The sequence below is a fragment of the Camelina sativa genome, chromosome 2, assembly GCF_030686135.1.
Source record: "Camelina sativa cultivar CO46 ecotype springtype chromosome 2, ASM3068613v1".
NCBI classification, from domain to species: domain Eukaryota; kingdom Viridiplantae; phylum Streptophyta; class Magnoliopsida; order Brassicales; family Brassicaceae; genus Camelina; species Camelina sativa.
The window spans coordinates 27,059,169-27,080,501 of NC_141881.1; the positions used below are offsets into that span (position 1 = coordinate 27,059,169).

Sequence of the window (21,333 nt, forward strand, 5' to 3'; positions counted from 1 at the left end):
AATTGAAGATTTGTACTAAAAATCTAATCTAGTTATCAGAATAATTTTTGGAATATATGTTAAATTTGTATGGATTGGTGATCATTTAAAACTAAACACAATTATGTACGCAGGGACCACAATCCACAACTAAAGAGATAAATAATCTGAAAGAAATTAAATGAAATTGGTCCAACACATAATGACAATTACAAAAACAATTAATAATAAAGATAAAAAAATACAGGAGCGTAGTAGTAGTGGATCGAGAGTGTGAGAAATCGTACTGCTTTTACACATAAATGAAGTCGTACTCTCACTAAAGCCAACCAAAGAGAGATGTAAGTAGAAATCTAAATAAAATCCCTGAAAATCTGAAAGCTACACTTCCGTTTTCATCTCTGTCTCTGTGGTTCATTGCCGACGAAGAAGTAGAAGACTTGCCTACAATAAATAATGGCTGCAGCCTTGGAGTGCTGGTCGAGCCGTGCCGGAGGTGGTGGTGGCGGTCCCGACGACGATCTTGTCGATCAGGTACTCATGCGCACTCACGACAGGTCCGAGTCACTTATTACGTCTCCGCCTGATACCACTTTGGAGAACGAAGGAGGATCCACGACGGTTTTCGATCAGAGCTCATCGGCTATGCAGAAGCGGTTTCACCGTCTCAGCCGGAATGTGTCAGGGGCGATTGCGTCGCTTAAAAACTCGCTCAGTCTCGATAACGCCCGGGATAACCAGAGCGTCGGTGGAGCTCCGTCGCCTAAGGCTGAAGCTGGTGGTGGTGGTGGGAGGAAGCTCGTGTGGGCTACTGTAGTGAGGAATCTTGCTAAGATGTATCCTGGTAGTCAGTTACCGGAGAAGCTCGTATCTAATCTCAAGAAACATTACGATTCCTTGCCCTTCAGGTAAACCTGAATTTCTAATTAAGGACAGTTAAAAACTTAAAATAGATAGTGTGTGAGTTTGAATCGAATCTGGATATATATATATATATCTGGTAGAACTATGGAGCAATTTAGGTAACTTGGTGTGTTTGTTGTTGTTGTTTCAACAGTTACAGTCAGGCTGATTTCGATATGAAAGAAGTATTCTTACACGTTAAGTTGATAGAGCAAGCTTCCGGAGATGACAATCCTGTGTTTATGATTCAAGAAGTGTCTGCTGAGGAGCCTCGTGGTTCAGTCCTCAGACTCACCTTCGCTTGCAACTCTTCTCTTTCTTGGTCAACTATGTCAGCCGCTCTTGATGGTGCTTCCATTTCTTGCAAGAAGATACAAATCTTTGAGAAGAAAGGGTTGACTCTCGGTGTTGTTCTTCTTCTGGATCAATCAGGGCAAGAGAATATGTTTAAAACCAGGGTTGAAAACGCCCTCAAGGTTGCAACCAGGAAGCCAAAACCGACTTCGGTTAAGCTTCCTTTTGGGCTTTGTGGCTGTCAAGAACAGAACGGTGGTGTAGGGGAACTTGGTGGTGTTGAAGAAGAGTCCATTCCGCATAGTAATAGGCTAGGGGTAGAAAACTCGAATAGTATGATCCAGCTTCACACTCCACTTCCTAGTTCTTCATTTGCAGTATCAGTAGATGAATGGCAGACCATCCAATCAGGTGGCAATGAGATTGGAAAGTGGCTATTGAATTCTGATAGTTTTGAGTTCGGTGATCAGGTTGGTCCAAATTCTTTCAAAGGAATTTTCCGCGGAAAAAGAGTGGGAATTGAGAAACTAAAAGGTTGTGATAAGGGGAATTCATATGAGTTCGAGCTCCGGAAAGATTTCTTGGAGCTAATGGCTTGTGGTCACAAGAGCATTCTGCAATTTTATGGCGTTTGCATCGATGAGAACCATGGATTATGTATTGTGACAAAGCTGATGGAAGGTGGGTCACTCCATGAACTGATGTTGAAGAATAAGAAGCTTCAAACCAAGCAGATATTGCGAATTGCTATAGACATAGCCGAAGGACTGAAGTTCGTGAATGATCATGGTGTTGCTTATCGGGACCTTAACACGCAAAGAATACTACTAGATAAAAATGGCAACGCCTGTTTGGGTGATATTGGAATAGTCACTGCTTGTAAGAGCTTTGGTGAGGCTGTGGAGTACGAGACTGATGGCTATCGATGGCTTGCACCTGAGGTATGTCATATGCATGCTTCTATTCTCGTCTTTTACTTGAGAATTAGACTGTATGCATCATCGTGCTGCTTACCATTTCGTGATATTTTTTTACCTCTAAGCCAAATGATACATAAAACTAGACACCTGAAAGTGAAAGTGAAAGCTTGCTCATAAATTTCTCTACCCCATTATCATAATTCTCATAGAAACAAATCGCGGGACCTGTGTTCTTCATCTCTACTGTCTGTCCCCATATGACCCACTGCATTTTTGTTCTTATTGAACGAAACAAGTTCCTTTGCTTTTGGCCGTATCTGCTTTACCTTTTGTGTTTGTCTGGGCAGTTATTGGATGTCACTTTTGGATTCATATATGGCGTAGAAAAAGTAGATTCATTTAGGTTCTGTCAAATCTCTTACACCTCCAATTTTATCACTTCATTAGTCGAGCAGACATAACCTTTTTTTTCATTATACTATAAGTTATTCCACTTGTTTCGAACCATAGTATGTTACTCCTTTTCGCTTTGTCAAGCCACTTGCAATTGCAAATGGTCCAATCATTAGTTCCTACTAGAGCACACTGGTTCTTGGTTCTACATAGCCAACTTTTTAGTTCAATTCTTGGATCCGATCACGAAGTTACTAGATTTTTTGTGATGAAATCTAAATTCTTTATGGCATGGTTGAAAGCAGATCATAGCTGGTGACCCGGAAAATACGACAGAGACTTGGATGAGCAATGCATATAGTTTTGGAATGGTACTGTGGGAGATGGTGACGGGAGAGGCGGCTTATGCAACTTGCTCGCCTGTGCAGGCGGCAGTTGGGATTGCGGCCTGTGGCCTAAGACCGGATATCCCAAAGGAATGCCCTCAAGCCTTAAAAACTCTGATGATCAATTGCTGGAACAACTCCCCCTCCAAACGCCCAAACTTCTCTCATATCCATAACACGTTGCTCCGCGCCATTTCACGCTAAGCTTGGTTTTTATTCGGTGAGATTGTATTGTAAATTCAGGTTGTAACACTAAAAATCGTAATTATTATATATAGTATGTGATGAACATAATGGTGATATGAGTTGTGTTGGAAACATTAAAGGGGTAGGGTACGTGTAGGTTTTGGTTTGAGATACTTGTGGTGTGGCCCTTGAGGACCCATCTCTTTTGTCTGCTTAAGGCCAAAACTAATGCCTTCAAATTCATTTTTCGCCATTTGTAAAAGGCATTGTGCATTAAAAACTTAAAAGTAAAAAAGCTTGAGGATTTGTGGTTTGCTTTTCTGTGTTATAGTGAAATTTCAGCTTATTAATCTTGATTACATTTTTCCATCTCTCTAGACTTCTATAACAAAAGAAAAAAAAAATCATGAGCAGGGACATTTAGGATTGGTATATATCAGTGCTTGATCAGGTCTCTTTCATTACAAGTTGTTGTTGTTGTTGTTGTTGTCAAATTGTAATGAAAGAGACCTGATCAAGCACTGATATCTACAAATCCTAAATAGTAGATACTATCAATATTATTAGCTGGTAAACACCTGCCGCCAAGCCCAAATATTAAAGAAAAATTGTAGAGGGGAACAAATTGCAGCAAAACCAATATACGGATTTGGGCAGTCTGCTATGTCCGTTACAAAGCGAATCCATAGGCCCATCAATACAGTACAATACAACGAATAATACACATCCATTACCCACACATGAGACACACGTATATGTGGGGAAACAAAAGAAGAAGAACATATAGTATAATCTCGAGTCCTCCTCGTGCTCGTGCATATCAATCATATTGGGTATCGGGGAAGAAGGAGACATATGCTCATCATCTTTTAGCTTTCGTCAAAGTGGTGGTGACACGTGATGCTTTTCAGAAACCCACTTTCCACTACACGTGCCACTTTCACTTAGTTGTACCCTCAATCCATAATTATTGATTCTTAATTTCTTATTAACCATTATATCAACTTTTTCAGTTTATGAGCTAAATACTTTTTCATATAGAAAATTCTCACTTTTCTTAAAAAAGAAAAAAAAAAGTATTCTTGTTGTATGTGCGCATAACCTGATAAACAAAATAATAAGCTATAGTACATAACAGACCGAGACCGAACAAAAAAAAATAAGAACAAAATTTAGCTAGAGAATTTGGTGGTCATCATTTAAGTTGTCAAATTACTAACAGATGAGATTTGGGCTGATTAATAAGTATAAGCAAATAGTAGTATATTTGTACTTTAGTAGCTTTGGTTGTACACATTTTCAAATGTTACAGTAATCATTTTGTTCGATGGTCCCGCCTCACGTGATTATTCCTCTTTAGTCTTTACTCCCACTTCTCTCTTTCTTCATTTTCTTGTTGTCTTGGCCATTTTTTAAGAAAATCCATTACATACAGACACAAATACATTTATTCTAAATTACTATTTCCATTAAAAAAAATCCATTGCAATAATAAATCCATTACTATTTCTTTCGAATAATACATTTATTTTAAATTTTAAAACTAATTATTCGTCAGTTAGAATCGTTAGCCAAAAAGATTCAATTATTAGTAGATGAATTTATTTAATATATACATTTATCGTAACAACAAATTTATCATATAACTAGTCTATTTTATGCAGATACACTTTATTATTGCAGTATCATAAATTACCATTCATTTTTTTTTTTGTCATTGATCGTGTTCTCTTAGACTGTTATAGCCTCAGTTACTTCTTCTACTGGCTACTGCTACCATTTACTCAAACTGTAAGCTTAAATTTATCATACATTTATAATACATTCATCAAATCTTCTTTGGCGACTCGATGTGCACTCAATCGTGTTCATTTATTTACCGCAACATGTATTACTCCATTTTTTCAAAATTTCATTTACACCATTGGCATTATTCGTTTGGAGAAAAAAAAAACACAAAAAAGTCAAGATATGAATTTAATACTTTTATGAAAAAGATATGGAATGTATATAGTATGAGTTGAAAACAGCTGTAGTATCATAGGAACATAAATTTCATTAACCATTTGGCAACATAATATCCAGTTTTCTTTTTGACTTTTGTATACATATTTTTTATCCATAAAAAGAAATATTAAAAATAGAAAACAAAATTTATTGTAGTAATTAAACTTTTAACTGTAATAATCTCATTTATTAAACATTAACTTTTCAAATGTTTTTGTTTTTTCCTTCGAGGAGAAAACCAAAACGAAGATTGAACGACACTTTTTTTTTTTTCATTACTTGTCTAGTTTTTTTTGGTTTGTTTGTCACAAAAACCATTTAGTATCTTTATTTTAATGTATAACTACATCTGCAGTATATAACTACGTCCGTTAATACAAACATTGCTGGAATCTCAAAATCCCCAACCCTCTCATTCTCATACACAATCCGATAATAGCTTCTGAGTTCTGGACATATAGATATAATACTCTATTACGAGTATTTTTTCCTAAATTGTAGATTCAGTTTAAATTTCTTGCTGTTTTGTATTGTACTATATATAGTTTCTTTTTGATAAAGTACTATATATAGTTTGTATTGTATCTATTCTAGTATCATATATCACATATTAATGAAACGATAATTAAATAAAAATTCCCTACCGTGCGAAAATACACTATCGCAAAAAAAAATGTAAGAATTACAACTTCAGAAAAATGCAAAGTAGCATTTATAATGCTATATAATTATGTATTTTTTAATGATTTCGCAATTCTAAAGGTAATAAATGCAGAAATACTTATACTATTAATTCTTCATTTTTCTTTAATTTATACAGTGTTCATTCAACCTTAGAAATCTTGGAAAAAGGAGAAAAGAATTAAACAGATCAATAGTAACTATAATTAGCATCATAATTTTTACTGCATCTAATTATAATTAGTAACGTTAATTTTCACCTGTTTTATCACAACCAATCTTGTTTTTTATTTTTTAACTTCACAAACAAATTGTTAGAGAACCCATAAACAAAACAAAAACACAACAAAAGCTCCAACCACTTTTTTTTTTTTCTGTTTAACCATCCCTCTTCTCTCTCCCAAAAAAAAAAAAAAAAACTCCATATTCTCTGCAAATCCCAAACAAACCCTAATTTAAAAAAAAATCTTCAAACTTCTCCGCCGTTTCTACCACCGTCAATGTGGCGGCCGTGGCGTAAATCGTCGGTTAAGATTCACGACACATACTCTCCCACCACCGCTTCCTTCAAAGACATTCACCATCTCATCTCCGACGATTCTTCACCTTCTTCTTCTTTCCCTTCTTCTCCTTGTCCTTCTCCCAGAAACGCTTCTAGAGTCTTCCACCGAGTCTGCGCAGCTAATTTAATCCTCAAATCCTGGCCAACTCGTCAATCTAACCCTCTCCTCCGCGCCGATTCCGAACCTATACGCCGTAATAATCCAAATCCAGAACCAGCAAAACCAGATGTACGAATCACAATCCCAGGATCAGAGAACAGCATCGTCGTCTACTTCACAAGCCTACGCGTGGTTCGTCAAACGTTCGAAGCTTGCAAATCCGTTACATCGATCCTCCATAGCTTCCCTGTACGAATCGACGAACGAGATCTCTCAATGGACGCGTCTTTCTCAACAGAGCTACAACGGATCTTCGCCAACAACGAGAAGGAGAAGGAGAAGACAACGCCGAAGCTTCCGCGAGTGTTTATCGGTGGACGGTACATCGGAGGAGAGGAAGAGGTGATAAAGCTACACGAGATCGGTGAGCTGAAGAAGATGGTACAAGAGTTGCCGAAGATAGAACGAAGGGTATGTGAGATGTGTGGTGGTCATAGATTTGTACCGTGTAAGGATTGTCACGGTAGCCATAAGGTTCATAATGAGAAATTAGGAGGAGGGTTCAGAACTTGTTTAGCTTGTAACGAGAATGGTCTTGTTAGGTGTTCTTCTTGTTCCTTTTCCACCACCACTACATCTCCTCCTCCACCCTAATTCCTTAGTTTTTTTTTTTTGTTTTTTTTTTAAAATTAATTTACTACTACTACACGAAAAATTGGAATAATTAAAAATATTTTGTTTTTTTTTTAATCTAATTTTTCAGAAGTTTCCAATTTGTATAATTCGAAATGGAAAGAGGTAGTAGCAGCTTCAGATTTGTTTTTTTTTTTAAGATAATTTAGAGAATTATTAGATCATGTGTGATGTGAACGTGATTAGCAGCTAAAGTCCTTGTTATTATTTGCTGTAAAACCAAGTGTTAATTTTCGAATTTTAAATTGTAGATCTAAATGTGGTAAGGAAGAAAATTAAAAAAACTATAGGCAATTGTGAATTGCAAAAATAGTAAAAGAAAAGTAGCAATGATATAAATAATTCATGGTGGAAAGAATGTATATTTATATTTATGTGCATGGTTAAAATGATGTCATTTTATTTTTAAAAAAAATAATAACGGGAGTGATGAACGGAATTGAATCAATTGATTGTCCATATCATTCGAGTTAACTTACAAAAGTAAAAATTTGGTTATTTTATGATTTAGATCAGTTTTTTTTTTCCGAGAATAGGTAAAATATGTAACCAATTGCAATGATTATTGGTTATTAATGATGATTTGGGTTGTAAATTTGTACTAGGGGTTGGGTTGGGTGATCCTCGCAAATTTGGTTTTGTTGGTCTAGAGATGCGATTAAAAAAGGGCTCCGCCATACCATGATTTTTAAGTACATAAAGGTCTGATTGTCAAGTGTCAACAACAAGAACCAAAAAAAAAAAGATTTGTTGGCCATTGACAATTTGACATAACATAACAAACACAGAAAAAGTAACAACAACTCTAGAACGTAAAAATGACTACTATAACTTATGGTATTGAACCCAAAAAAATTATAAGGTATTTTATAATACCTTTTTTCTTCCAATTAATTTATAGAGGTTGTGGTGTACTGTATGAACCTGATATACAGCTACTCGAAGACTGGTGGTATCGAGAGCAACCACTGACCCATGGATGCTTCGACCATCTGAGCCAATCGAGTAGCCGTGTGTTGCCTTTGCAAAACAGCCAATAATATATTATGTCAAACAAAGACTCTTTCAAATTAAACAAAATTTCTGAAGAAGAGTCTACGTTTTAAAAGGGAACCGTTGTCATCTCATATTAGATCAACATACAGAATCAAGAACATACTATTTATTAGTGAAATTCAGGTAAAAGATTTACATGACAATTGCGTAAACTTTAAATTATCGAACTTTTGTCAAGTTTGTCTGTAGTCAAGTGTATGTAAATAACTAATAACTTTTCAAATTGTGTTTCTTTTTTTGTTTTTAAAAGAGAAATATCAAGAAAGTAATAAGAAAATTAGAAATAGAAGTTGAAAGAGTAGTAGCAACCGATTGATTAGTCTTCTTGTCCTCAACGACGACTTCAAAACTGTTTCTCCTCCAACATTCTCTTCCTTCTTTCAGATAAATATTAAACAACAGAAGCAAAGAAACCAATCTCCTACCTAATGAGATCCAATAGACGTTGGGGATTGAATCTCCCAATCATCATCTTCCTCACCTATCTTCCTCTGAAACTCAAGTCCCAAGGTATGTTTCTTTTGATCCTCATCTCTCTGTTTTTCTCTTGTGTTTCTTTGAATCATGACAATTCCTTTTCTGAAGAGATTGCAGAAGTCTTTGATTCTTCTCAAGATAATTCATTAATCCAATCCAGAGTTAATGGGAACCGTCGCATCCTGATTGATGCACCTTTTCCTGGCAAAGGCCCTGCCCTCGATGCCTCCCCACCATCCCCTGAATCTGCAACCTTCAGAGATCCCCTGCCGCCTCCACCACCACCAGAAGGCGACGAAACCCCTAGCCCTCCTCAAAGTGGTGTACCAGCACAAACACCAAAGACCACCCCACCTGCTATTACTCCCCTGCCTGTGCCTTCGGCTCCATCTCCGTCTCAGTCTCAGTCTCCTCCTCCAAGAACTAAAACGAAGTCTACCAAGGTTTTTATGATCGTCGGCATAGTCGTTGGCGTATTCACTCTCTCGGGTGCATTAATCATCTTCTTTCTAATCTTCAGTCGAAAGATTCCAATCAAGCCTTGGTCCAACAGTGGCCAGCTTCAAGATGCTCTTCTCACAGGCAAACACACTCTTCAATCTTCACTCTCTCTCTCTCTCTCTTTCTTCTCTCTTCATATTGAGTTCCTCTTATTTTGTACTTTTTGTATTGCAGCAGATGTTCCGAGGCTGCAGCTATCTGAGCTACAAGCAGCTTGCGAAGATTTCAGTAACGTCATTGGCTCTTTCTCAGATGGTACCATTTATAAAGGAACTTTGTCCACTGGTGCGGAAATCGCCGTTGTGTCTGCCGGGGCTGGTTCTCGTGCAGCCTGGTCCACCGCCATGGAAACACAATTGCTACAAAAGGTACCAGAACCTCGTTTGCAGCTTCGTTTTGAACAGGGGTTGACATTGCCATTGAAGAATAATTCCACTCTGTTTCTGCAGTTGCATAAGTTATCCAAAGTGGATCACAAGAATTTTCTGAATGTGATCGGTTATTGCCACGAGGAAGAGCCCTTCAGCCGAATGCTTGTTTTCGAATACGCTCCCAATGGATGCCTCTCCGAGCATCTGCACTGTGAGGATTTCATCTTCCCCATAAATCTTATGTAACTTGATACAATCTTTAAACTGATGAACCGATCATTCATGGCAGCTCAACACGCGGAGCACTTGGACTGGCCTACCAGACTAAGAATCCTCATGGGAATAGCTTACTGTCTAGAGCACATGCACAATCTCAACCCACCCATCCTGCACACCAGTTTGGACTCCTCTTCTGTCTACTTAACTGAAGACAACGCTGCCAAAGTCTCCGACTTTTCTGTAATCAATTCCATCTTTCCCTCTCAGGAGAGTTCCTCCAGCAAGAATCTTCTAGAATGCTCATTACTTGATCCCCAGACAGATGTCTTTAATTTTGGTGTTGTTTTGTTCGAAATCATCAGTGCGCAGTTACCAGACCCGGATTCTTTGTTTTTCGAACCAAAACCTGCAAGAGATATTGTGGATCCGACCCTGGAAACGTTTCAGGAGGATACTGTTGAGAGACTGCTGGAGGTGGTTAGGCAGTGTATGAATCCATACCCAGCTCAGCGACCAACAATGATAGAGGTTGTGGTGAAGTTGAGAGAGATAACTGGAATAGAAGCTGACGCAGCAATGCCAAGGCTATCTCCACGGTGGTGGACGGAGCTGGAGATCATATCCACAGAAGGAAACTAAAGAGAATGGAGCCGTCCTTTTAGGTGTCCCCCTGTATATATACACAAATGACACTTTGAAGTGATGATCATCTTTATCTTCATCTGCATTAAAAGACTAAATACTGTATATAATAAACAGTTGGCTTTGCATAGAAATCATTGGTAAGAATAATAATAAATGACAGTTTCTTTACAGCATCTGTGTATAAAAGTTAAGAGATCCCGATGAATTATACAAATGGGAGAATGTGGTTGATACCTTCAAATTAATCTAAGCCAAAAATGGTGTTGTCAATGGAAGAAGCTTGATCCTTGGATCTGCTGTAGAGATGGAGTGTCTCAGTGTGGTTAGGGTCTAAACAGAGAGCAGCTTCACAGTCTTGAGCGGCCAATGACATATTTCCTGTGGCCTCGTGGAATGCTGCTCTGAGATGAAGCGTTTGCAGTTCCGGTCTGAAAGCTATCGCCTTTGACAGCTCTTCCACTGCCTCTGTCTCTTTCTGATCATCCATCAGCACTGCCACACAGACAATCACTTCTTTAACTACTAAATTTATAAGATGTTTAATAAGGAACAGGAAGAGTTAGTTACCGGCAGCTCGGTATCTGTAGGGATAAGTTCGCAGAGGGTCGAGTGTTGTGGCCATGTCAAGATCTTCTTTGGCTTTTTCACGTTCACAGTACTCAGACCGTTTCTCGTAAGCTGCTGCTTTGCTACATGCCTTCTCGATCAGCTTTGTCATCTCCTCCAACGCTTCTTTACGTTGGTTCTTCAAGAAATAAACTCGCGCCAGTCCTTGATGCGCACGAGTATGTTTGATCTCTAGAGCGTTCTTATACGCGGTTTCAGCTTGATCTAGCATCCCTGAATTGATGTAAATGCTCCCAAGATTGTTCAGAGCCTGCAGAAACAAAACAAAAAGGATTAACAAGAAAACAATATGAATAATAGAAAGAGAAAAGCTAGATATCAAAATGCCAACCTGTCCTTTGCGTAGCCCATCCGAAGGACACTTAAGAGCTTCCTCTAAAACCTGAACATCGCAAGAGATCTCGTCCGCATTGAGATTTTTGTCAGCTAGAACATAGGCTTTGAGGAAAAATGCTTCAAAGGAACGCTGAATGGAGATTGCCTTCTCGGCTTTCGTAAGAGTTTTGTCCACATAACCCATGTCGTATAAAAGCCACCCTTCGTAGACCAACCTCTCAGCCTCGGAAGTAGCCAAGTTCCATGCCATTCGCAAACACCTCATCGCGGCTCCTTGACAGTTCAATCTGTCACACACATAGATCACAAAACAAATGTAGCTTTTGTCAACTCCTGAAAAAAAGTCACCAAGTAGAGTTTGCCTGAGAAACCAAAAATATTCATCTTACCTTAAGAGAAGAAGAGATTGTCTAAACCTCAGATAGTTTTTGTTGGGATCATTCTGAAGCATCTGATGAACAACAGCCAACGACCCAACATCATCTACAGCTGACCATCTCTCATAAAGCCTCACCCAACAATCAGCTTCGCTCTCTACTTCACTACATTGCGCGGTCAGAGCCTCCACCAAATCATCTCTCATTCTCCCACCAAATACAGCATAATTCGGATCTAAACACAGCACTGCTCTAAGATCTCTCAAACAGCGCTCACGGTCACCAATGGCTAGAAACAGCCAAGCCCTCAGCTCGAGACATTCTGGACTAGGCTTGAACAGGATTAATCTATCAATCTCTTCGAAGGCTTCTTTAATCTGCTTCTGTTCGAATTTCATCACAGCTCTGTACTTGTATGGAAAAGTCAGAGACGGGTCAAGTTCAGTGGCGGTTGCTAAATCTTTTAGTTTCTCAACCCCAACATTGTACAGAGACCTCTCTTGATACATCCAGCCATGTGGCTTGTGACTAGAGATGAGAAAGTTCATGAGCTTGTAGGCGGAATACCTCTTCCCTTGTTTATATTCAGTTCTTGATACCCCAGCCAATGAGTAGACATGCCCTAAGCTTGAAGATAATCTGAAATGAAACTGAGCTGCTTTGTAATCCTTTCTCTCAAACAGAACACATCCCATTTGATGCAAAGACAAAGCCTTTTGCCAGTTTGTGCAAGCAAACTCTCGAGTTCTCTCTAGCAATATCAGCATAGGCTCGGTAGTGAGTTTCTCTTCCATGCCTACTTGGCTGAGGAAGTAGTACAACAGGAACAAACACTCTGAACCAAGAAACGCTAATTGTTCTTTTGCTTCGGAACTGCAGAAGAATCTCATCACTTGTGGATTTTGAAGAGACTGGGGAAGCTCTCTCAGAAACACCTGCAAGCAAGCAGATAAAAGAAGCTTTGTGCGTTCCTCCAACGCGTACTCTACAAAGGTTAAAGCTTTATCGAGGTTAGTGACAGATGAAGCCAAGCGAGCCTCACAAGCAGACTTCAGATCATCACAACAGAACTTGCTTGCTAATAGAAGCAGCTCAAATACAGTTTCAACACGAAACAGATGAACTCTTTTGATCCTACTGTATATGTTCAGTGCCAACATTGCCTCAATCGAAATGCCATTCTCCGAGAAATCGATCTCACAAGTTCTAGACTCCACGAAAGAACCATACAACATAGCCTCAAAGGGACGTGAAAGCGCTGCGATTCGCCACCTAACGCACTTAGCCTTCTCTGAACCTATGCAGAAGGAAAAATCACTAGCCTCATCTAAACCCGAGAACTCATCAGCACTAGAGATTTTAATGTCATCACTACCAAAGCTGTTGTTATCCTCATACTCCGCAGAGCAATCACAATCCTTGTCAACTACAGTCAAATCATAACCATGAGTCAAACTAGTCTTAGGACATTCAACAGCAAACCCATTACAATCCATAGAATCAACTCCAACGAGTTCGTGTTCTCTCCTATCAAATCTCAACCAAGCAGACAAAACAACCTTACTAGGGACATCAATGGCGTGTCTCCTAGCGTTGAGCAAACACCTGCGCAAGAGCTTGGCATCACCGAGACTGCGTAGAACAGCGTACTGCTCGAGGTAGAGCATGGACGTCTCGGATTCGGAACTTGACTCGATTCTCCGGTAAAGATTCGATAATGACTCAACTAAGTCGATAGGTTTGAGGTAAGACTCCAAGGGAGGCTCGAGAAGCTCTGTTGTGGGGAAACCATGGGGGAGAAGTGAACGAGATTTGGATTTGGTAATGGATTTGGGATGACCGAAGAAGTTGATCCGAGGGGTAACATTGTTGTTGCTGCTGGTAGAAGGAGAGTCTTGTTGTGAGTTAAAGGCGTGGATTTGTGTGCTCTTAAATCTCTCAAAGAGTTTTAGATTTCGCATTTTTTTTTGCAATATCACTTAGAGAATCTGAGAAAAAAAGGGTTATGATTTTGAAGAAGAGAGCAAGATGGATTCAATCGAGTTCAGGTCGAGTTTGTCATAAACTTTGGTTTCTTAGTCTCTGCAATAAGAGAGAGAGAGAGAGAAAGAGTTTAAAACAGAGGCTGTGTTTTCCGGTGACAACACACTGCTACAGAGACAAAAGGAGAGAGAGAGGAAGAAGACGATGAAGTAGTGTGATTGTGAATTATTAATTTTTTTTTTAAAAAGGTCAATAATTTGGGGAGAAAAAGAGTTTTTTTTCTCGCTTTTTTGGGGGAACAGTTTACGAACTTCACCACTGAGACTGACTTAGTTTGGTGGTTGGTTCCAATGGGTGTGATACGAACCAGACCACTTTATCTTTTGTTTCTGACTTTTTTTTTTAATTGCTTTTCGTTCTTCTTTTTATTTAATTCTTTGGTAACTCATTAATTACAAAATTTATTTATTTTAGTAATTATGTATCTAGGCTGTAATTTGTGAAAGCGTTCAGATTAGTAAAGAGATTTAATAATTACATACAGTTTAGAAGATATAGTATAACTAAGATGGTTGGTTCGTTTTGGTTTATATAATAATTAATAAAAGCCTCTCTGACTAATCCAATGTTATGGTTTCATGTGATGCCAAGATAGGTTGGTTAAACTAGTTATCGGTTGGTTACTTATATATCTCTTATCTAATTAATTGAGCTCAACATTTTAAGCAAGAACTCAGTTTTTATTGGTGGATTAGTTGTGATTTAAATGAAAAAGCGAAGATATTAGTGTAGGGGTACTTTTCTGAAACTTCATAGTTTTATACTAGCTTTACTACTTCAAGTCTTCTTAATATGGAATCAGAGTTTCAGACCAACAACTCTTATAAAACGTTTTCAAACAATAAAAATAAAAAGTAGACAGAACCAGTTCTGATGTTATTTTGCCCGCACACTTGGAAAACACATGAATTTTACTTTCTTAAAAGATATATATACAAACCAATAGCGAATAATTGAGGTTTTTTTTTTTTTTTTTTTTTAATCAGGAAATAAATAATTGAGGATTGTTAAACAAACAAGAAAATAATAATAATTGAGAATTAGGTTGGCATTATTTGAAAAACTGGTACGTTTTTGTGTGGTTGCCTTGTTGGTATAGTTGCAAAATTGAAATATAAAGAATTAACAAAGGCGGAGAGACGTGTGGTCAAGTGTCACGGCAAGCCATGTGAGGGATTCTGAATCACTTTTCTATACTTATCAAAATCTGAGTAATTTGCACAAATAATTGAATTGTCTTTCATACAACAACTGAACAGAATAATCATGATAGGAAAAAATGATGATTTTGATTGGAAAAGCAAAAACCATGAAAACTTGACTTTCTGACTCTAAAAAGTCAACTAGTACTATTCAGCCCGAATTGTTTAGCAAATATAAGCCCAAAATAGGCCCATAATAACAAATCGTGGTCCGTCTGGTTGACCAATCATACCGGCTTGATTTTTCACTAATTGATTTGGGCTGTGATATGATTTGGAGCCTTATGATGATTAAGAAAATCAACAATTCGGCTAATCAGGTGTTGACCAATAATTTTTAAATAGTTTATTCACTTATTCTTAACCGAATCGAAAATAAAACTAATAAACCTTTGACCAAAAAAAAAATAATAATAATAAACCTAAAAAATTGCTCTAAATCCAGAAAAAATAATAATAATTTAAAAAAATAAACAAATTTGGTTTCTGTAATCTAACAAAAGTGACCAGATTAAGAAGCTGAAAGCAGATATGGTAAAAAAAAAACACCCCTTTCTGGGAAATTAAATTATAGGGATATGATGATGCCCACTCTTCTTTCAGGGGAAATAAATATCATCATCATCAAGAAACCAAATTATTTTGTGCGCTTCAACCAAACTAAAACCAAACCTTGCTGTCAAAAATTAAATGAGGATGAGATGAAGAAAACAAATATCCAAAGAAGAAGAAAAGGTCGTTGCAGAAAATGACTAGTACTACTACAACTAGTATTAGCCTCTGCTCTTTCATTTCATCTCCTTCTCTACCTTTCTTCTTCTCTTCTCCGATTTCACCACGGTTCCTCACTCTTCGAATCCCGACCACACGCTCTAGGTTTCCGACGACGACAGATTCCCGTCGTAGGTTTCCTCCTCGGTCTTCTTCATTCGCCGCCGCTGCCGTGATGTTTCCTGAAAATTCGGTTTTATCGGATTTAAGCGCGTGTGGGATCACCGGCATCATCGCCTTCTCGTGCCTCACTTTCTGGGGTGAGATTGGCAAACGTGGCTTCTTCGACCAGGTCCTTATCCTTATCTCCCAATTCACATACATACATACATACATACATACACCTCGATTCCTTTGATTTTGTTTAGTAGCCTTATCGAGTAATGGCATTAATGGCGAGTACCTACAACCAAACAATTTTTTTTTTTTTTTTAAACAAAAAATACAATGAGAAAGGGAGACGCATTTGCTACTTGTAGTGATGAGTAACCCCCTAATTCTGGTAAAATTAGAGAGACGAATCTTCTACTCTGCTCAGAACCTATATCGGGGATGCTTTTTTTTTTTTTTTGAAATCCGTGCTTAGATATCACAATCATAACTTGAATAAAAATATTATCATATTTCAGAATTTTTGAGATATGATAGAGTTTGTATCTTTATGGTGCTGTTGTAGATTGGACTTTGTTACTCCTAATTAGCAAGTATTACTGTAATGCATTTTTTTTTGTTGTTGTTGTTGAAACTGAACTTTCATGGTTTTATTATTGACTGTAAGTCTTTGGTTTTATAGCATCTGCGGCTGACATTGGAGAAATTTGAGATGACAAAGAATGAGTTTTATAAACTGCCTAAGTTATTTCTGTTTTTTGTTTTCAGAAACTCATCCGGAAGCTTGTGCATATAAATATTGGGCTAGTTTTTATGCATTGCTGGCCGCTCTTCAGGTAATAATATGGAATGAAAGGTTCGGATTTTGATAGGACCACCTTTGGCATTTCAGCTTCACCTAGTTGATCCCACATACCAATTATTTCAGTTCTGGAATCCAAGGAGCGCTTTTTGCATCTCTTGTACCTGGACTCAATATAATAAGGGTGCTATTGCTAGGCCTTGGAGTGTACCACGATGAAGGAACCATCAAGTCAATGAGTAGACATGGAGATCGCAGGTAGCTAATTCAGACAAAGTACTACCTATCTATCACATGCTTAGTATTTGACTTAACTTGGATCTCATTTTTTTTTACTATCTCTTAGCAATCTTGGTTTCTATGATCAAGATTCAGTTCTCTTTATTATTGCTTTGTGTCACTTCACAAAGTGTCTATAGTTGCTTTCTTCTGCACCAGGGAACTACTTAAAGGACCTCTTTATTATGCACTCTCAATCACAGTGGCCTGTATCTTCTGTTGGAAAACATCCCCAGTCGCTATTGCAGTAATATGCAACCTTTGCGCTGGAGATGGTACGTACAGTTAGCTTTAGTTTGATACAATACTATTACCAACTTTTGAATCGATTGAATGCTGAATTTTATACACGCGATGTTTCCTCACTTGCTGTTAAAAGGTATGGCTGACATTGTGGGGAGGCGGCTTGGAACAGAGAGGCTTCCTTACAACAGAAACAAATCATTTGCTGGTAGCATTGGAATGGCCACCGCCGGGTTCTTAGCTTCTGTTGGCTATATGTACTACTTTGCTTCATTTGGTTACATCAAGGATAGCGTGGGAATGATTCTTCGTTTCGCCGTCATCTCTATAGCATCAGCTCTTGTGGAGTCACTCCCCATAAGCACCGACATTGACGACAATCTCACCATCTCTTTAACCTCTGCACTGGTCGGTGTTCTACTCTTCTAATAATGCCGTCCCTTTGTTCTGTATCATCAAATAAAGGGCTCAGCTAGATTGCCCCGGGGAGGTAAAACTGCATTCATAATCCCCATCTTCTTGTATATGTACGTATTAGTGAAAAATCTCATATTGTTGTTGTCCATGGATCTTATTTTTCAGCTGCAATTGCAGCTAGGTACAATGTTGTAATGTTCTATCCAATAGTGAGAAATATGACGACTTTACAGACGTTCTGCAATTTGTAATAAGACACTCAATACACGCAGTTGTTAGTTGTTTGGCCTGTGGCTATATATGTCGAAATATATCATTTGCTTACAACAGGTAAAGGCTTGAGTCTTCCGCTAGAGGAAGCCTCCTCTTCTGACAGGTCGGACTGGGGACTGTAACGGCGTTTAAGACAAGGAAGCAGCACGAGGAACAAGAGGAAGACGGCAAAGATGATGACAAGAACAACAGTCAAGATCTCACCATGCATGGCGTAGTGTTTGTCTCTTGTGAAGGGAAGTCCCTCGGCGTCTACAGGACTCAAGGCCTCCACCGTCGAAGTTACCATTAGATCAGAGGTACTACACTCTCTTATTCTGGAATCTCAACTCCTGCTCATAATAGATTAATGGCTGCTTCATTCATCATCTCTCTTTGTTTATCTTCTCTGGGGGTTGTGTCTATTCCTATCTCCTCACTGGAATAGATAAAATGAAACCTGTGTAAATATATTTTAATCAAATGAAGAAAACTATGTCAGTCACCCACCACAGAAGAAAAGAAGAAGAGTTTAAATAAATAAAATATTAATGGAGATAATTTAGTAGGATGGATTTGTTGCATAAAGGTTTGGTGTAGAAAGTGAGAGTAGGACGTGCATGATTGCGCTACATCACGACGTCATTGTCGTCGTTTGAAATACAAAATCCTTATCGTGTGGCTCCCATAACCTGCTCCGGTGACTTTCCTGGAAATTTCCGTAAGAGAGAGGAGTCGTCCCCTCCCTCCTCGTGTCTCACATTCTCTTGTCTCTTCTTCTTCTGCCTTTCTTTCTCCAAAAAAAAAATACAAAAGTTATTAACTGTTTTATTTTGTTCCATTCATAAAATATCTATCTTCTCACGTTTTCTCCAAACTAGAAAACGTTGTATTTGTATGCTTGTGTTGTAGGATTGAGTGACTCTGAAAGATTTCAGAAGAAACCAAAAAAGAAAAGAAAAAAAATGCAATTGTGCCAAACAAGAAATTAAAAAAGCGGCAAGACATGTTTGAATGGGCCTTGAGATGGGCTTTAATAAAAATTTCTAGCAAAAATTAGACGACGTGGAGTGCAGGTCGCGATGAAAGAGAAATCGTGTCGTTTGTAAAATGAAGAGAAGAAACGCTTGCCGTTTACTGTTTTAAGATTTGGCCTGGATTGGTCGTTTCTTCTCCGCCTCGAGTGTAAGTTAAAAACTTTCTCTCCGTCCTCCGTTCACCGCGGCGACTCAGCTGTATTATACTGTAAGCTTTCTGATTCCATGGCGATTTCGTATCTTTGTTTTTTTTTTTTTTTTTTTTTTTTTATGTATATAGACTTGATTCGTTTGTATAAAATTGATTTCGAACCTCTAAAAAAACGAATCTGGTAGAGATAGGGATCATGTCATCGATTATCATCGGTCCGTGGAGGATTCAGTGTCTAATTGTAGTCACATTATTTACGATCTGGTTTTGATTTTGGGGTTTTTTTGCCAGACATGATTGTGCATCTCGATTGATAGAGGGATTCAAATGTCTGGGGCAGATGGTAATAAATCTTCTCATACTGAGGTATTTTGTTCACTTAGTCTCATCTGATGATAGAATTCGTTCTCTTCTGTGTACATGATATGTCTTCTGCTATTGAACACAGTTTCAACATTTGACATCAAATTTTACTAGAATCTGATATTGGAAATTTAGTAGTAACTTTGATAGACTAGTAGTAGTAGTCTCTGGTAGTGATCAAGGTTTCAGTTAGTTAGAGAATCTTGGTGCCTATGTGAAAGACTAAGAAAAGGGAAACTGTTTGTTAAAATTGCTCCTCCTTGTCCTTGTCAAAGCAATTTCCTAGTGGAAAACTACTAAGTTAAGAAGTTACGCTTTCTTTCTTCTTTAATTTTGTATGCAGCTTTCGTCCCAAGTTTTTCTTGATCTTGTGGATTCAGTGATTGCTGATGTAGCATCTGAGTGTCACCGAGTAGCACGACTAGGGCTTGATCGTGATTTGGAGGTAGTAGAAGAAGAGTTGAGGTTGTCTGTGGAAGCTCGTGCTAAGGTCGCTGATCCTAGCAACAACCTTGAAACCAACACCAAATTTGTTGTTGATATATTTGGTCAGACTCACCCTCCTGTTGCTAGTGAAGTCTTCAATTGCATGAACTGTGGGCGACAAATTGTTGCAGGAAGGTTTGCTCCTCATCTGGAAAAATGCATGGGAAAGGTGAACTGTCGCATGCCTCCTTCTCCCCGAGAGCTGTACCCTTATTCCAAAATGTGTTGTTTATTCATTGAGCATCTAGTCCTCATTTTTGTTTTGTCTTCTTTGGCAATCATCTAACAGGGAAGAAAAGCTCGCGCCAAGGCGACCAGGAGCACTACAGCTGCCGCTCAGAACCGGTACGCACGACGCAGCCCAAATCCACGATATTCTCCTTATCCAAATTCTGTTAGTGAGAACCAGTTAGCAAGTGGATCACCTGGTGTCGCAGATGAGGACTGCACAAATGGCACAGTCCGAGAGAACGTAAAAGGAGGTTGAAACACAACGTACGAGAGAAGCTTACACTGGACTGCAATGTGCCTAGTTACTGACTCGACCAGACTGGTATAAATCGTATTGCTAGGTTTATTTATATTCAGAGAGAAGGGGAAATCGAAAAGTAAGTAGTCAATCACAGAAATGAGTGTTGCGATACTGTGTATTAATAGATATGCACCATTATGTCAAAATTACAAACTGTGTCTCTAGTATCAAAGAAACACTGCAAAATCCTCAATCAAACCGTTCCAACAGTTGTGTATAGATTGTTGAAGTCTTTGGAGCAATGGAAATGTTTTCGAAGAAATATAATTATTGTTTTTGTTTCGATCGAAGGCTAAAGAAGAAGAGATCGACTGTGCCGCGATCAGCTTGGTGGTTCGTATGCATTACAAAGGCAAATCCGGCCGGGGTTGGTCATGAGACCGTGGTGATGATGGGGTTTTATGTAAATTCGGGTTGAAGGCGTGGTCCATGATCCAAAACCAATCAATCTAAAAGAGTAAATTGATTTAACAATGAAAAAGGTATGAGAATGAGACTAAACAGAAAGTGTCTCCACTACAAGACATGGTGAGTGACGTGTTCTGCGCCACATCATCGGGGCACATATATTAAATAAAAAAAATTACAAAAGTATCTATAATAAACATAACATCGTACAAATGTTTCTACAGGTTCATTCATCATTGCTTAGAAGGTCGAACCGGTTCGTCACCGCTTTTAAAATAATACGCTACAAATAGAATGCAACTGTATTATTGTATTTATATACAATTAAATTAAAACTTAGTACTTTTATAAGATTAGGAAAAACAAATTAGCAAGATTTAAAAAAACTTTCTAAACAATCACCTAAAATCTTTCATTTTACATTTTCCATGATTTTAGTTTAAGTCATTAAAATTCTCTTAAATCCCAAATTAATACCCCTTAGTGCCTTTAGTGGGAACAACTAATTAATATAATTTGGTTT

General features: G+C 38.2%; 6 protein-coding genes and 1 pseudogene across 19 annotated transcripts; 5 read left to right on the forward strand and 2 right to left on the reverse strand.

Moving 5' to 3' along the window:
* Positions 1–168: 168 nt before the first annotated feature.
* LOC104735678 (uncharacterized) lies at positions 169–3,375 on the forward strand. Its single transcript, XM_010455508.3, has 3 exons — positions 169–887; positions 1,037–2,117; positions 2,795–3,375. The coding sequence occupies exons 1-3, from the start codon at positions 436–438 to the stop codon at positions 3,077–3,079; spliced, it is 1,818 nt and encodes a 605-aa protein (XP_010453810.2). The 5' UTR covers positions 169–435; the 3' UTR covers positions 3,080–3,375.
* Positions 3,376–5,961: 2,586 nt separating this feature from the next.
* Positions 5,962–7,193, forward strand: LOC104735687 (uncharacterized protein At5g39865-like). The gene has a single exon (XM_010455519.3). The coding sequence runs from the start codon at positions 6,250–6,252 to the stop codon at positions 7,063–7,065; it is 816 nt and encodes a 271-aa protein (XP_010453821.1). The 5' UTR covers positions 5,962–6,249; the 3' UTR covers positions 7,066–7,193.
* A 1,165-nt stretch (positions 7,194–8,358) lies between these two features.
* Positions 8,359–14,045, reverse strand: LOC104735698 (ETO1-like protein 2). 2 transcript variants are annotated; one of them, XM_010455529.3, is made up of 5 exons: positions 11,726–14,045; positions 11,332–11,623; positions 10,941–11,250; positions 10,608–10,865; positions 8,359–10,398 (listed from the first exon to the last, which is right to left on the reverse strand). In XM_010455529.3, the coding sequence occupies exons 1-4, from the start codon at positions 13,672–13,674 to the stop codon at positions 10,615–10,617; spliced, it is 2,802 nt and encodes a 933-aa protein (XP_010453831.2). In that variant the 5' UTR covers positions 13,675–14,045; the 3' UTR covers positions 8,359–10,398; positions 10,608–10,614. The 2 variants fall into 2 exon arrangements, with proteins under 2 accessions (XP_010453831.2, XP_087327741.1); XM_087471615.1 differs by having other exon boundaries at positions 8,359–10,463; positions 11,726–14,016.
* Positions 8,518–10,541, forward strand: LOC104735709 (putative inactive receptor-like protein kinase At3g56050). Of its 12 annotated transcripts, none has more exons than XM_010455596.3 (5): positions 8,518–8,670; positions 8,755–9,219; positions 9,316–9,506; positions 9,588–9,720; positions 9,799–10,541. In XM_010455596.3, exons 1-5 carry the CDS (start codon positions 8,589–8,591, stop codon positions 10,365–10,367), a joined length of 1,440 nt encoding a protein of 479 aa, XP_010453898.1. In that variant the 5' UTR covers positions 8,518–8,588; the 3' UTR covers positions 10,368–10,541. The 12 variants fall into 12 exon arrangements, with proteins under 12 accessions (XP_010453898.1, XP_087327765.1, XP_087327784.1 ...); XM_010455588.3 differs by having other exon boundaries at positions 8,539–8,670; positions 8,746–9,219; XM_087471639.1 differs by having other exon boundaries at positions 8,531–8,670; positions 8,755–9,506.
* Positions 14,046–15,401: 1,356 nt separating the features above from the next.
* Positions 15,402–17,859, forward strand: LOC104735756 (farnesol kinase, chloroplastic). The gene is made up of 5 exons (XM_010455607.3): positions 15,402–16,021; positions 16,609–16,676; positions 16,769–16,900; positions 17,081–17,196; positions 17,301–17,859. The coding sequence occupies exons 1-5, from the start codon at positions 15,707–15,709 to the stop codon at positions 17,591–17,593; spliced, it is 924 nt and encodes a 307-aa protein (XP_010453909.2). The 5' UTR covers positions 15,402–15,706; the 3' UTR covers positions 17,594–17,859.
* LOC109129318 (uncharacterized) lies at positions 17,841–18,143 on the reverse strand (annotated as a pseudogene).
* LOC104735765 (SAGA-associated factor 11) lies at positions 17,908–20,664 on the forward strand. 2 transcript variants are annotated; one of them, XM_087471674.1, is made up of 5 exons: positions 18,754–19,078; positions 19,313–19,387; positions 19,728–20,039; positions 20,160–20,215; positions 20,308–20,664. In XM_087471674.1, exons 2-5 carry the CDS (start codon positions 19,349–19,351, stop codon positions 20,309–20,311), a joined length of 411 nt encoding a protein of 136 aa, XP_087327800.1. In that variant the 5' UTR covers positions 18,754–19,078; positions 19,313–19,348; the 3' UTR covers positions 20,312–20,664. The 2 variants fall into 2 exon arrangements, with proteins under 2 accessions (XP_010453920.2, XP_087327800.1); XM_010455618.3 differs by having other exon boundaries at positions 17,908–19,078; positions 20,160–20,664.
* The last annotated feature ends 669 nt before the right edge of the window (positions 20,665–21,333 follow it).